At 39.9% G+C, this 16,056-nt stretch overlaps 1 protein-coding gene across 1 annotated transcript; it reads right to left on the reverse strand.

The window, feature by feature from the left end:
- Positions 1–1,791: 1,791 nt before the first annotated feature.
- On the reverse strand, positions 1,792–15,385 carry LOC306663402 (neuromedin-U receptor 2-like; the record flags this gene model as incomplete). Its single annotated transcript, XM_079143774.1, has 4 exons — positions 1,792–3,330; positions 5,946–6,071; positions 6,605–6,686; positions 14,690–15,385. 4 exons carry the CDS (start codon positions 15,383–15,385, stop codon positions 3,089–3,091), a joined length of 1,146 nt encoding a protein of 381 aa, XP_078999900.1. The 3' UTR covers positions 1,792–3,088.
- Positions 15,386–16,056: the final 671 nt, after the last annotated feature.

The raw sequence follows: 16,056 nt of genomic DNA on the forward strand, positions 1-16,056 counted from the left end.
TTTTAGATACACATGACCTACCTAAGCAAAACCAAAAGAATGGTAGAAAGCCTAGAGACCAATATTAAGGTGTAAGAATGAAACAGTAACAAACCATCCAAGAAAACCTGACATCAGATGGATTTCCAGCTGAATTCTACTAGACCCTTAAAGAATTAATGCCAATGCTTCTCAAATTACTTCAAGGAACAGGTGGGGTGGGGGTGACATTCCCATATTCATTATGTGAAACCCAGATCACCCTTATACCAAAATCAGATAAGCACAAGTCAAGGACAGAAAACCACAGAAGGATGTCCCTTATGACTATAGATGCAAAAGCACTTGATACAATATTAACAATATTGTGTACACATTTAAGAGTGCACTTCATGATTAAGTCAGTTTCATTCAAGGGATTCAGGGATGGTTCACTGTATGTAAATTTATAAACATAATTGATCACAAATATAGAATCCTGGCCTGCAACTATCTGCCATTGCTTCAGCTGACTCAATCTGTGCATAACTGGAGAACTCAAAAGTCACTATCTTATTGCAGAAGTGTTAGATTGACAATGCTTTATTTATGTTAGTTATCTGCCCTCTTCAATCGTTAGTCTAAAATTCAGAGATCATAAAGAGTTCATGGAAGGATTACAAGGTCAATCATTAATAGCTCTGATCAATTTTTTTTACTTTTCTCTAATTTTATATGACACTATGTAACTGAAGGATTTGTGATATTTTGATTTCCAGTATGTGTACATATGTATGTCTGTATATGGACAACTTCCGCCCCCCATTTCAACCTTATTTCCTTCTGAGTAAGTCAACGAGGTGCTGAGCATAATTAGTTAAATGTTCCGTTCCTGATCATGTCAGACCCTTTATGTGTACTCCCATGGTAATAGTGTTTCCATTGGGTAGCAGACTTTAAAATTAATGAATTTGGTAATAATTTTAAAGATAATACTCTCATCTACTAGATGTGATCTTTCAAAGCTAGGAAATTCATAACCTGGCATGATGCATATCACCTAATGGTCATTAAGTGAAGACTTGTGAAATGAAGAAGTTAAGGACCTATGGAAATTTTCTAATACAAATGATGGAGAAAAAGTTAAGTGAAGAAAAAAAGTTTCAGTTAAGCAACTAAATTACTGGTTTTAGCTTCTGTGTAGTTTCTTTTTCTGTTCATGCACAATAGCAGCAATGCTTTTAGTTCTGCTCATTGGAGGTTGATATTAAAGATATTGACCTTAGTAGATTCCCTGTCAGAATGGTTCCATTAGAAAAATCACAAGGAAAATTTACTTGTTGTCCATGTATGAGATTTGGTTTTGCTGAGTGTTTTCAGTTCTTGAGCACTATGTGCACCATTATAAACCATCACTGGGGAATTCTGATTCATAAAGATTGGGTTATAATTAGCAAGGAGGCTTTTTAAAAACAATTGAATCACTTTGAATATGATTATTAAGTCTGTAAATGATGTCAGAGACAATACTCTCATTTATCAATGGGATTGTTCATGTGATTTACAGGACATTCATAGACTAAATGTTAGAACTGGCATGTACCACAAAAATGGCAGACATACCACTATAACCACAGCAGACCAAATGACCAGTTGAAGGCCAGGTATCACTAGCAGAAACACAATGTCTTAATCTTTTAGCTCTTAACCTGGTTCCATCTGGAATTTTCACGGGGCTCAATACATTGAAATGTGAAACAAACTCACTTTATCACACATTTATTAAACACCTACCATTGTGATAGATACATTGCCATGGTTCCGGTAAACAGAGAACAATGAACTCAAGTTATCTCATGCTTTTTAGGAACTAACATTCTTGCCAAGCAATAATATATATCATTGAAATTCAAAGTCAAGTGAAGACAAAGCTTGAGAAATGAATTGCCAGAAGTTACACACCATGTTTACTTGAAAAAAATCAAGCAAGGCCCATGAAGTAGGTACCATACTGAGATGAATAATGAGTGACAGGAGACAAACAGATGGAAATTGGAGATAAAGAAAGTATTCTAAGTGGAAGGTATTCTATGTGCAAAGATGAACACGTAGGGAAGTCTGTGGCTCACATCCTTATAAGAGTAGCAAGTCATCTACTTTGAATGGAATATATATTACTTGTGGTAGTATAATGGAAGGTGAGTCCAGGAAGCAGATTTTTGCCTATATTATGTGTGTACAGAGCATTATTTAGGTGATGCAGGACTGAGTGTGTTAAAGTCATGAGTTTGGGACCAGTTGATGCCATTTAATTTGTCCATGTTCCAAAACAATAGAACATACCTCTATCTGGTATGAAACAAGATGTTAGAAACCCAAGTTTGGACCAAATTATAAAATAACTTAGATTTTGTTTGGTGTAGTTTATATCTTTTTCAACCTACCTCTTCACCTTCCTCTCTCTTCCTATCCCATCTTCTCTAAGTTGAACTTGTGTCTGACCCCATTCTCAATGATGAGTGATAATGACTTGCAGACTGGGGTGCCAGGGCTAATAGTTCTCAGGGCATTCCCATGTCATCCAGGGAGCTCTTAATCTGAAAGCTTCAGGACTCTAAGGAGTCAAATGATAATAGTGGTATGTGGGGCAAGGAAATCATGGATATGGTCTTCTCACCTCATGAGGAGTGAAACAACACCTAAGTGTCTTCCTTTCAGGACTCTCAGCAGACATGGGTTATAAGAGTACAGCCTGACTCAGTGTAGGTGACTCAGGACAAACCATTCCTCACAGTGGAAATTGTTCACAAGACAGCCATCCGTGCTTTGCCAATCATGTCTTCATGAACTGAGAAGGAACATGAGGCAGTCGGGATGGTGCAGAGATGACTACAAATCAGGAAGTTCTGCAGTTTAGTCTCAGAGCCAGGTCTGAGTTTCATATGTAGTAACAAAGAACTAGATACAGATTCATGTATTCTAAGAACTGTTTTATCTTCCTCTCAGCCCATGAGAAGGCACAGATTATAGCATGTCCCTTCCTGCACAGCTGAGGCATGGAGGACTGCACCTCCAAGAACCTAGGCCTTGTAGATGGGGCGCCTCTGAGACTCCCTTTCATGGTGGAAGTTCAGAGGTAAGAGTTGCAAGTGGATGACTGACATGAGTGGGGACCTGTGTCTTCAGTCAGCTTCACAAGGTGGCAATCTGTCAGCAAGATGTCCTGCTGGATGGGTGGCTTCCGTGAGTGATGCTGGGAGTGCCACCTTTTGAAGAAAGGAGAGATGACTTTCTGAAATGATTCCTGAAAGCGGCTAGACAGCAGGCTATAGATAATGGGCTTGATAGCTGAGCTCAGGTAGAAGAAGACACCTGGAATAAGGGAGAGAAAAGTTGAGAAACTAAGTGAGAGGCACAAGAGGGTAAAGCACAACTATTTAACAATGACCTGGTATCCCTGGTATGGCTCTTTTGGAAGTGGTGATACACACAAGACATTCACTGAGATTACAAAATGCTCTGAGCTGATCTAACACCTGTGCAATTAGGAATCAAACATAGAGACTATAGTCTTGGAAAAATTTAGGCTGGCACAGGGTCTCTCTGAGATAATAACTTCCTTTGATCTCTACATAAAGAAAATGTTCCCATAACATTAATAAAAGATGTTTAAGAATAAGAGGGAAGAAATTTTTCTCATTGTAATTTTACTTAAATCCGTAATTGGAAGCTGCAAGTGATGGAGGAATGGTAAATCTGCCAAGGTTTGGTCCCTGCTGAGCTTCTTTATAATGTTGTAAAGCTCTTTAAAGAAGAATGTCCCCACATCTTTCCCTCCCTACCTTTCCTTTCCCCTTGATGGCTCTTATATCTTATTGAATAATTGTGCTTATAGTTTATTTTGTCCACTAGCATCTTGCACACAATCATTTTCCTGTTTGTCCTATACTCTTCCTGATTACTATGTCCTATGTTATTTCTCCTAGATTCAATATGAGTGTAAGAATGGGAACCTTAGGATATCATATATGACCCTGGTCTTGCCTTGTTCTACGACCTTAAATGAACACTGGTATTTCAATTTCTTCCAAACTGTAAAACGAAGAATAAAAATTTAGGTAAGTACTGGCACTTCAATTTCTTCCTAGTTATCAAATGAAGAAAAATTCCAGCCTAGCTCATTGTCCCTGACTGGAAGATGAGAGCATCATGTCGAGATATGATTCATGGTGGGCTGAGAATACAAAGCAATTCATGGGTACTGTGGTCAGCAAGCTTCCTATTACCTTCATTAACATGATCCATGGCAGTCGGTGCTCCCTATGCCATATGTATAGGATGGGGAGGGAGGAATATAAAAGGAGACATTACTATTGACTGTTAATTCATTCAAGAAATAAGTACTGACTGACTCCTTACTGAGTGCCAAGAACTTCAAGGCACAAGTAAATTGTCTAACGACATGGGATAGTACTGTGAAGGCCAAATGCATAGCTCAGTTCAATAATTTATGGTACAATATTTGTTAAGAGCAAACTATGAGCTATTGAGTCCTGGTATGACAATTTCCATAATGGCTTGAACAAAAAGAGAGTGGTCATGACCATTTAGCGGGTATGGCTGGAATCCAGCCTGATCTTGAGATGAATGGGAGGTGGCTGAGGAGGAGGGGAGAAGGTGCTGCAATTAGAAGGCACAGCATATACAAAGAATCAGGAATGGCTGTGTTGTGTAGGAATCATGTGCTCTATAGCTAGTTTGCTTGATAAGTGTATATTCTACTAATGGAAATCCTATACTTTGAAATATGGAAAGGCAAGCTGGGCATTTCTGCAGTGCTTAATAGTTTGAGACTTCATATCACTTGCAAAGGAAGGGAGGAGAGATGGTATCTTAACTGGATGGTGTCATTATTGAAGATTAATTTGAAAATCTTGACCAGGTTGCCTCCATGCATCTGGAGAGGTTGTGGCCAACTACTCAAGTCCTATGTGGACTTCTAGTGTTTTCCATCTTATTTGGAAACTCCTGTAAATAACTAAGAGCCATAAATATTTTTGTGATTTGAGCCTGAACAGTAAATGAGAAAACACAAATGTACTAATGTCTAGGTAAAAGCTTGCCACACAGCCTGCTGAGTACAAAATGATAGTGACAGAAAGGAAACAACACATATTCTATGCTATTGTCTTAGTTCTGCGTACATCTCGAGCTCATCTCACGTATACTGGCCTTCTCTCCCTGGCTCCCTGAAGAGCCCAGTTCTTCTTCTAGCAGAACTGGACTTTTGACTATAAAATGGTTTATAATAATATCTTTTTAACAACTTGTGTTGATCACAGAAAAACAGCTGCCATTTGTAGCCTAAAATCTCTTTTATACTCACTGATTCGCTGCCTACCTTCAGCCTCTGGTATCTAGAGCAGGGGCTATTGCCATTTTACAGCCAAGAGACTCTGGAATGAAGGCAGCCAGGGACTCCAGCTCTCTCAGCATTAAAAGTGGATTTGGGGTGCCAAGTCAGGTGCTCTTACAGACTTTCTACCACGATTTCCACCATATTCTGAAGTATCCCTGACAAGGAGAGTTACAATAGCCTAACAGCATATCTTGATACCCAAGAACCCACTTTGACGACTTTCATGAGCCCACAGGAGATTAAGGGACAGGGCATTTACTAAATAAGAACAAATTTAATCCCATGGCCCTTGGGGGAAACTAAAGAAAGCACCCTTAATTATGTTCCTGCTGTAGTCCTCACACTTAGAGTCCAGGTATTCTATAAGGCAGCCTTGGAAACAGACTGCTGCTTCTTTTGGACCAACAATATGTCTAATCAATCTTTGCATAAAATTCAAACCAAGTGTCTTCACTCCAGGAGGGCAGATCCCCCTGATATTTAACTTTATTCTGGCAGCTAAGCAAGATGTAGGAAAATCTGCAGTTGCCCAGGCTCTGGTCACACAGGCAAAACAGCTAAGCCTTACCTGACACAACATGGATGAGGTTGAACACGGCAGCCAGGGACTCGGTCCACTCCTCCACAAAGCTGAAGAAGAGGCGATGAACATGGATTGGGGCCCAACAGATGGCAAATGCTAAGAACAGGACAACTGAAAGAAAATAAATGCTAGAGCAAAAGGCAGAATAGACAAGGATAGTATAGGTTTCTCACCAAGTCATGCATTCCTTCTAGCAGTTTTTCTCTCCACTTTGGTTAACCTACAGTCCTTACAAGCAGACAGATCCCAAGGAGCCCCTGCATAGAAAATTCAAAGCTAGCTCAGCAAAAGTAAGGCACTAAGCAACTCAGTGAGACTCTATCTCTAAATAAAATAAAAATAGGGCTGGGGATGTAGCTCAGTGGTCCAGTGTCCCTGAGTTCAATACCTGGTACTCTCCAAGGGCCAGGACCAAAACAACCAACCAACCAACCAAACAAACAACAACAAAAAAACCAACATCAGTGACTTCATGGGGCTTTTTTAGTCCTAAATGCCACATAGTTACCACATATGTTCTGTATGCAATTTGCCTTGAGGATTCACTTCTTTTGAACCTTCACTTTTGATGTGGAAAGTATATGATAAATCTCTCTCTTGTCAGTAACTCTCATGAACTAGTACAAAACAAAGTGAGAACTTACAGAGCATCCTGGATCTTTTTCTGGAGGGTCTTTGGATAATTCTTGTCATGTTTTCTGCCTTAAGGAATTTGGTTTTCTTCAGCTGAAAAGGAAATGGAGAGAGATGGTAAGAACAGGAAACATTTTTTTTTTTCTTTAAGATCTAAAAAGTACCATTCTAATGCTCATTTTGAAAAATCAAATAAATCCTTTGGGGAAATGTAAGAACATGTTATAGGTTTAACAGTAAGTTAGAAGCAGAATTTGATCCAGGTCATTGAACTTGACCGGATAGATGCTCCTTTGTGTTTTGCCGCACAGTGTAGAGGGTTCCCCTGTGGCAATACAACCATTTTTTATATGCAATTCTGTAGAACACTAGTTCTGTGGTCTATTAATAGGTGTTTCCTAAAAAATGTTAAGTTCTGAAGTTAAAAAGTGTTATCTAGGCTTTTCCATTTCATTCATTTATTCATCTATTAGATGTATATTAGAGTGAAGTCCCTCTGCATGTGGGAGCCAGGCAGTAGAAACCACATGCAGGCACTCTTCCTGCCTCCTGAAGGTTATAGGTTCCATTGTGGGTCTCTCAGAGTCTTTGAAATGCTAATGGCAATTAGGATTCTTCGAGGGGTATGGGGTACTATCCCTCCCCACTGTCTATACCCACATCTTCCACCCCATCCCAGCCAAGGGAGAATGGTGTTTCATTAAATGCCTTCCCCAAACCCTCATCAGTGAATTGTCTGGTACAATATTGACAAAATAATTTGTTGTTGCTGTTGTCTCTTTCAATTTTTAAAATTTTATTTGTTCTAATTAGTTGTACATGACAGTAAAAAAAATGCATGTTTTTCTGAGTTTAGGTGATAAAATGTATTCATCCTAATTGGATTCAACCTCTGAAAATTTCAGATATCACCACTGCCTATACATCAAACTTTCTTGCCCAGTTCACGTTCCACCTCTTCCTGGAAGACTTTGGCGTCTACTTTAGCCCATTGGGTCCTCCTTCCTCCTGATTCCTGTAGCATGGAAAATCTTTATTATTGTTCTAGTTGTGATTTTTTTTTCTTTCTCATTTGTGTTAATTTTGATTTCTGAGGATGTTCAGCAAGAAAATGGAAATGTTAAGGATTCATGATAAAATACAATCAAATGTATGGAAGTTAATAAAGTATCTACTTACCTACCAATTCCGTAGAATTTATTTCCTTCTTTTACCAGTAGCACCCTATGGTACTTTACTGGTACTTCTTCCCCATACTCAGTCATTAGTTTGGTTGGGAATGAACCCAACTCAGGCTCCAGGAATTGTCCTTAAGTAACCAAGGCTCTCAGATTGTCTTAGTCTCTAGTTATAGTGACTTGATAATTGGGTCCAGCAACATTTCACCTATTTGCTTATACTTCTGGAAATGGAAATTTGATTTCTCTTTCTATCAGGACTGCAGGAGAGAGCACTTTTTCTCTGCATGCCAGGTGTGAAATTACAATGGCTACCTTTTATTTGTCATGAGAAGAGAGCTTGGAGCTACCAGTGGGCTACTGTGTAGAGTCAAAGGTTAAAAGCAACATCACAGAAAGAAGAGTGAAGAAAGAGAAACAAACTAGGTCTTAGATGTTCTCTGTTTTACTGGATTAATTTTTGCCAAAGGCCAGATCCACATATGGACTTTTCAGGTCTCTGGCTCCTTTGTGTTTTGCCAGACTGTGTAGATGGTTCCTGTGTAGCAATACAATCATCCTGACTGATTAAATAAGGCCATCCAGTGGAAGAAAATACCCAATTATCCTATGTCATCTCATGACTAAATTAGGATTAGTCTGACTTATAACTAGATAGATTCGTACTCAAGGCAAATAAGAAGTTGGTACCATTATGTGCACTAAAGGAACATGGCTGTAAGAAGCTATGAGCTTCCTGGGCTAGATGACATTTAAAGAGAATATTTTAGCAGAAGTGTTTAAAATAGGACAAGACCTGGAACAGTGGGTCATTAAAAATTGCCTCTAAGGTTCAACAAATCCATATTCTGTCTCCCTAACAAAGGTATCAGCTGCTGAAGTCAGATAGCTCTCAAGACACCACAGGCCTAAGTGTCCACCTGGATAGCTAACAAGCCTGTCATCTGTCTTGTGACTGTGCCGAGGTTCTATGCATGTGCCTAAGTTTTCATCAAGTGAGGGATTAAAAGTCCTATGAGATGGGACCCTTCAAAGTTCCCTAGAACTTAAAAAGAAACAAGGGAATTGCTGTGCAGCAATTGAGGAATAGAAGAGGAAACTGAAGGTAGTAGGATGCTCTTAATACACTAGTAAAATAATACTTGTAGAGTGCATATCTCAGTGCCTGGCACGTGACACTCAGCAAGTGACATCTAACGGCTATTATTGTGATTCTGGTGGTTGTTCCAAGCTCACTCAAAATACATAATGAAAACTGAATTTCTTTTAAATAAAATTATTTATTTGCAGAGGTGAGCCATTCATGTGTATTAGTGGGTTCTTTCTAGAAATTCTTTCTCCTGCTATCACTCACTGAAAAGCAGTGCTATCATGATGCAAAGTAGCAGCCAGATGCACTGAGAAGAAAAATAATTTTAAGGCTAACATAGCACATCAGACTACAACCTTCAGCAGTGTGCAGTCAATTAATCTTTTTATTATTTCTTGATCTTAAAAGTTATAGTTGTTATAAGATAGTTATTCCATTATTAATAATGAAAAAATAATGAGATCTATTATTCACTTCTTGGCTGGGATTAACAGTTCTCAGGGGAAATATCTCCAGCCCAAGGGATAAATTTCTTAAACATCAAGCAAACAGTTCACACAGCTTTTTATGAACATGCCCCTGTGCTAGTGTACATTGCACTGAAAGATAATCACCTGTTGTTACTTTGCATCTTCCTTAGATGACAGTGACATAAGTTGTTAACTGGAGGAAGAGTGAAAATTAAATTTTACGTATGTTATAAATGTTTCCAGATTATTTGAGTGGTTTAGATAATAGAATGAAATTTGCCTAACCAATGTTAAATGCTCTTTTATCATTGAGTAATTACATTTTTTTGTCAGATGTAGAACAAAGCAGGTATTCAACCATTAATTGCTTCTATATTCCCCCAAAGTTTTATTTCAAAACTCAGCAAAAACAGGAGTGAAAACTATGGTCACTATCAGGGAAGTTCAGGAGCCTTCTGGCCCCACCCCCAGCTACAGAGCATCCAAGTAGAGGGGGCCTCACGAACTCAATTATCATTCCCTCTACGGAATGTAAAGGAAAAGAAGAGGTGCACAACTTTGAGCATGCTTTACTCCAAGCTGTGTGCAAAGTGCCTTGGAAGGACAGGTAGAGACTGTATTTACAAGAAGCTCTGGGTCCTTGAAATGGGAAACCTCTTCCACCATGAGATCAGCCTGTCTCTGGAGGCAGGAATGGAAAGAAGAAAATTGGATTTTCCACCAGTCCTCAAAGGGCATGAACTCAATTTGTATAGTTCATAGGACAATTCACATTTTGATTTGGGGCAGAATGTCCCCATGCAGAGAGAACCAGCTGGCTTTCAGCTTTGTTTCTATGTGGTAGATCTGGGGAGTCAGTCTTAGTGTTTTGTTTTATGTAGAACTTATTGATATTAAATTGCTTGGTGTCTGAAATTTTTTTTTAAAATCTCATAGATCCAAAAGGTACTTCCAATGTTTCCAGTGCTTTGAAAGGACAGAATTTGAAGCCCAGAAAACAAGAAGTCCCTTAGACTCATTTACTCATTGAGGTTATGGTTCAGTTTGGGAGAAATAAATTAAGAAATCCACAAAACAGAATTACAAATTGTAATAAAGAAAAGTTACTAGGAGCCATTAGTACCTACGACAGGGTCTAGGAGATCTGGAGAGCTTCCTAGAGGAAGTGTGATGACTGAGTATGACTTAGAGGATAACTGAGAGTTAAAAGGACAAAGTGGTAGACAGCAGGGACGTCCAAAAAGGTACAAAGTGCCAGCACAGCACAGAGTTGACTTTCCTGGTTTCCAAGGCACAGATGACACTTCTTTCAGGAGTGACTTCCTGAGCAGGTGGCTCCTTTCCTGGTATCCTCTGGTACCTGGGTAACCTCTCATCCATCCTTCCCAAGAACAGGATGTCTTGAGTTGTATTACTCACAGAAAGCAAACTGGGTGGTTTACAACCTGTTCTCTGTCACTCAGTTCCTGATTTAAAACAAAAACAGTTGAAGAGGTCTTGGCCTGAGCTCACAGGCTTGTTCACTGTTGTCCTGCCAGTCGGTGACTCTGGGCATGGGACCTGGCATCCACACACACCCATGGAAATTTAGTTATCTAAATTTAATCCAGAAGACAGAACCTAACCAGTAATAATGGAAGCAACTGGGAAAATGCCCAAAAGCTGGTATCCCCCACAACACCAGTTCCAACTGGTGTCACTGATACAAAGCAAAGGCCAGGCAATCTTGAGGGTTGAAATAAAGATCTTAAGTAACATGATGGTGACAGAAGTTCATGAAAAGAGACCATCAATCTTCAAAACAAGATATTGCACCTCTCTTACAAAGGTTGGTGACATGAAGCATTGCTTGTTTGTAGCAGCACAATGTAACAATGTTGCAATCAACAATGTAACAATGTGACAATCACATTTCCCATTGGAAGATTCTTTATCCTCCCCAGTTGTATGGAATCAAAACCCACCATGACACCAGCTTCCAAGCCTGAGGCAGGAAGATCACAAGTTCAAAGCCAGCCTGAGCCTCAGCAACTTGCAAGACCCTGTCTTGAAACAAAAACAAAAACAAAAAGGCTAGAGATGTGGCTCAGTGTTTGAATGCTCCTGGGTTCAACCCTGGTGCTAAAAAAATAAATAAATAATTTAAAAAATTTTTAAAAAAACCTTGATACCATGCTTCACTTGAGGAGGGATGGATTTAGAAACTTGTATCATGGGATCTGTTCCCCCCATTAGTGCAGAAAACAATTGTAGTGGCACTTGTTTGATATGGATGAAGACTCATCTTGTTTTCTCCCAAAGCACCTCACTGTCCCAGAGTTTACAACCCAGGAATTGGCAGTGACAGGGACAACAGAGTCCTTTTCACTCCACTGGAAAGAGTTGAAACATTATTTCAAGACAAGCATCATGACAAATTCATAAACACTTAGCTTTCGGGCATTGAATGCCATGGAATTGGAATGTATTATTAAGGTTTGGTGCCGATTCTTTTCTGTAATGGAGTCAAGAAATGCCCTTTGTTTTGACTTTCAAGGTCCCATGAAGGATCATCTTCCTACACAGTGCTCATGTGGTCAATGACTACCTGTGGATGTCGATCGGGTGCCATGTTGGGATTCTCGATTTTTCAATTAATGTGAAAACTCACAGTCTTAAACTGATGAATTTTAGTTTTTCCCCAAGGTTTTTAAACCAATCTGACCAGAATAGGATAGGAAACTGACAAATCTTTTCAGAGGTGCTCATCGGAATTACCATGAGTTCCTCATCTCTTAGGGCATAATCAGTGCTACTAATGCATTCTCGTTAAAAGTCATATGAAAATCTTCATTAGAGAAGTGCCACTTGTCAATTAAATAAACCTAAGAATGAAGTTTGGTCTTGTTCCTAATTGGCTCAAATACAAGTTGATGTCATTAAGTCTGGGCTGTAAATAATGGGCAAAGCTATTTTCTCTAGGCCTCAGCAACAACAAACAATAAGTTTTCAGTAGGAAAATGTAGATTTTTTTTGTTTCGTTCTGTTGTTTTTATCATGACCCAATTGCCTAGTAGAAGCTGTCTATATGATGTTTTTTCAGAGGGTAACCTAATAGCAAAATTATGATTCTTTTTTCTAAGAACATCCTGTAATTTTCTGCATTGAGACATAAATGACTGTGACCAGCTAAAGAAAATGTTCTAGGGCCCTGGAACTTTTTGAGTTTATTTTGTTATTCCATCTCTTATATCTCTGCTCTCAGGAGCAAAAGGGTAGACTTCAATGAACTCAGACATACAAAGTAGCAGAACAAAGAAAACCAGCTTATTAGGTATAGGCATTTCATGGTGAATTGTGGATGTTAGATTGGAAAATAAGTGCCTCTTGGGATATTTACCATCCAAACTTTCTGATAGAGATGGTAGACTCAAGTAGCTAATGAAAGTTCCCATTTTGCTTTCTAGTTTAGAAAAAAAAAATTATTTAATTCTTAATGTGATCTTGAGCCCTGGGAAGACTTATATTTTCTTGTATTTCATCCTGTTAAATTATAACTGCATATAGATCATACTCTTTATCTAGGTTTCTTTGAATTATTGGTGCCAACTCAGCAGAGAGTTTCAGAATTTTCCCCCTTAAGTAGTAATACATCATATTCAAGCAGCCCGTTCTTTTGAAACTATTAAAAAAAAAAAAAAAAACAATTCTATAAAGTTAAGAAAAAACAGCTGTGATTTTATGACAATGAAACAAAATGAAGCAAAGGTGATAGTTGGGTAAATTTTATCATGTTCAAATTTAAATATTTCCCCCAAATTGACCCCAGATAAGTGCTCGGTGTTGGAGAAAATGATAAGTTCTAGGTGGGGGTTTCTCTTATGACTGAAGATATTTGAAAATTTGTAGGTGTCTCTTCCTCTTAGTGAGATGTACAAGTCGTTCTAAGATGACGGCTAGGAGCTGCTTTGGGGTGACATATCACCTTGAGAATGAAAGGCCACCCTCCAGGAAGAAACTGACATAGCACTCTGCCTGATTAGGTAAACTCCAGTGCTCAGAGGTCATGACACTCAAAATCTGTTCTTCTTACATAGACCTTGACGTTCATCTTCGGGACAACATGTATTCAAAAGGTTCACCTGTGGAATTCTCTGTTTTGACAATTCCCTTTCACAAAGATGGACTGAGATGGGAGTACATTAGTTGTCACATAGATTCAGCGCTATCTTAAAGCACAGGATGTGACTATTTTGTTCTCCTTTCATTCATAATCCCCTCCTTCCCTAGAGGAATCATACTCCCTACAGTTAGAAGGGGTCTTAGATATGACCTGATGTGACCTTTTGTTTTATGCATGGAAAAGTCATTCCAGGAGAACTATGTGGCTTCCCTAAAAGCATATTCTGTCAGCTGAGGACCTGAGAGTCTAAATGGTCTTAGAACTGTTACACAAGCTACCTTCTTACACAAGTATAACACTATCACAGTCAAAACTTGTACCTCCATGCTTCTGAGCACAGAATATACCAGGAATTATATGCTCTCAGTTCTACCCTTGTCAAACAGAGCTTCTCTCAGCTAATATAGTCCTAGAAATGGAAATAAAGAAATGAAGGCAGGAATGAATGAGTTGTTGCATGATATGAGCATAGGAAAGAAGCAACTAATTATAATAGATTTTTCAAAGTAATTAGTACTTGTCTTAGTTCCAGATGTCTCTTATTCACATTTTCTTTTTATTGTATCTCATGTGGTCTGTTTACCTCCCCATCTCTCAAACTCCACCTGCTTAAGAGGAGAACAAGTTGAACTAATTAAGGATATATATACATACACATACACATACACACATTTTTAAAATTTTGTTATTTTAATCAACCAGTCAAAGCAACCATAAGGAAGTATTCGACTTTATGTGTCTGTCGTAGACTAATAGGTAACTATAGTTCATGTTATACTCAGACCAAGTTAGTACAGAGGAAAATGTCAACACAGGCAGTAGATGGGGGACAGGAATGAGACAGTAGGCTGTGAAAGAGTCCCTCAGAGTGTCCACCACGCCCAGATAGCCTGATGTGCTTATTCAAAGTGAGGCTCCACCTCAGACCTCCTGAAGCAGATTTACCTTTGGGTAAGATATGAGAACAAGTATAGAGAGAAGAATAATGGAAAATTATTATTTACTGGCAATGGTATGTGGTTGTGGATTTACGATTTAATTTTAGGCAAGTCCTTTAATTTTCTAATTCTCTATCTGAACTCATCCTATTTTTCTCTTTGCTCCCTTCCAGTTCTGTTTCCAATTCTGTTTTTCTCTGAACCTTAAGCCACTGAAAATGAAGGAATGCTGCCGAGTCGGTTAGCCTGGATACTCACCCTAAGCCCCATGAGGTAGTAGAGGACACTGATGAGCGTTATGGGGAGGATGTAGAAGAGGAAGGAGGTGAACTGGATGAAGAAATTGTAGTTCCACATGGGCTTGATGACTGCACAGGTGGCAGAGCCAGGAACCCAGGTCTCATTGAGGGTGTGCGGGACCCTAATGCCATAGATGATGGTACTGAGCACGGAGAAGATGAGGGAGAAGGCCCAGATAAGGCCAAGGATCCTGCGAGCCCTCCGTGGGGTGCTCTTCCGCTGGGCGCGGAAGGGGTAGAAGATGCCCACGTAGCGCTCCACGCTGACGGCAGTGATGCTGAGGACTGAGGCGAAACACACCGTCTCAAAGAGAGCGGTCTTGAAATAGCAGCCCGGGTGCTGGAGTAGGAAAGGGGAGTAGCTCCACATCTCGTAGGCTTCCATTGGCATTCCCAGGAGTAGGACCAGGAGGTCACAGACGGCCAAGCTGAACAGGTAGTAGTTTTGGGGTGTCTTCATTGTCTGGTCCCGCAGAATCAGCAGGCACACCAAAAGATTGCCCACCACTCCCACCACAAAAATCAGTGCATACACCACAGACAGGGGAAGGAAGAGGTGGCTGTGCCAAGGACCACAGAGGCAGCCCTCGGAACCGTTGAAGTTCTTCTTGAATGAATCTTCCAGAATCCAAGAAGCATTTTCAAGTATTTCCATCACTGGCAGTAAAATCCAAGATCTGAGCGTTCCTTGGTGTGAGGTTCGGTCCAAAGCACAGCCAGGTATGAAAGAGAAAGCAAGCCAGAGCGCACAGGCTCCGTAAAGGAGACTCGGGGAGAGAGGGCTGCAGCCTCCAGCCAGGACTGCTCAGGCTGCTGAGCTCTGAGGAAGGACCCTGGAGACACAAGCCCCACCCCTCCACCGGCGGCTGGCTGAGCTCCTGGAAAACACTGTACCAGAGGATGTGCCGGCTTCCTGTGCTGGAAGGAGGGAGGAGGGAGAGATCCTTTCGTGAACTGGAAGCAGCTGGGAGTATAGCGCACACAGTCTATGACTCTGGAACAAATAAAGAATGGGCAAGCAGTCCCCACCTGGCACGTTGCCAAGTTTCAGGAATCTGGGTGGAGATAAAAATGCAAATTGTGCCGTGATAAGTCGCAGAATACAAATCATCAATGATCCTTGTCACCTGTGAAACATGACAAAATGGAGAATCAACAGATTTTTCCATTCAAAAGATTTCTCAAGTTATCTTTTTCCATTGCAGATTCAGGGCTCTCTGGAAAGCATGGTCAATGTGACTTACAGTCATAGAAATAGAGAAAAATAGGAAATATGTTCAAATTCCCAGTCTCATGTCCTCATTTGCATCACTAATTTTACTTTGT

This window comes from Sciurus vulgaris (assembly GCF_902686455.1).
Source record: "Sciurus vulgaris genome assembly, chromosome: 6".
NCBI lineage: Eukaryota > Metazoa > Chordata > Mammalia > Rodentia > Sciuridae > Sciurus > Sciurus vulgaris.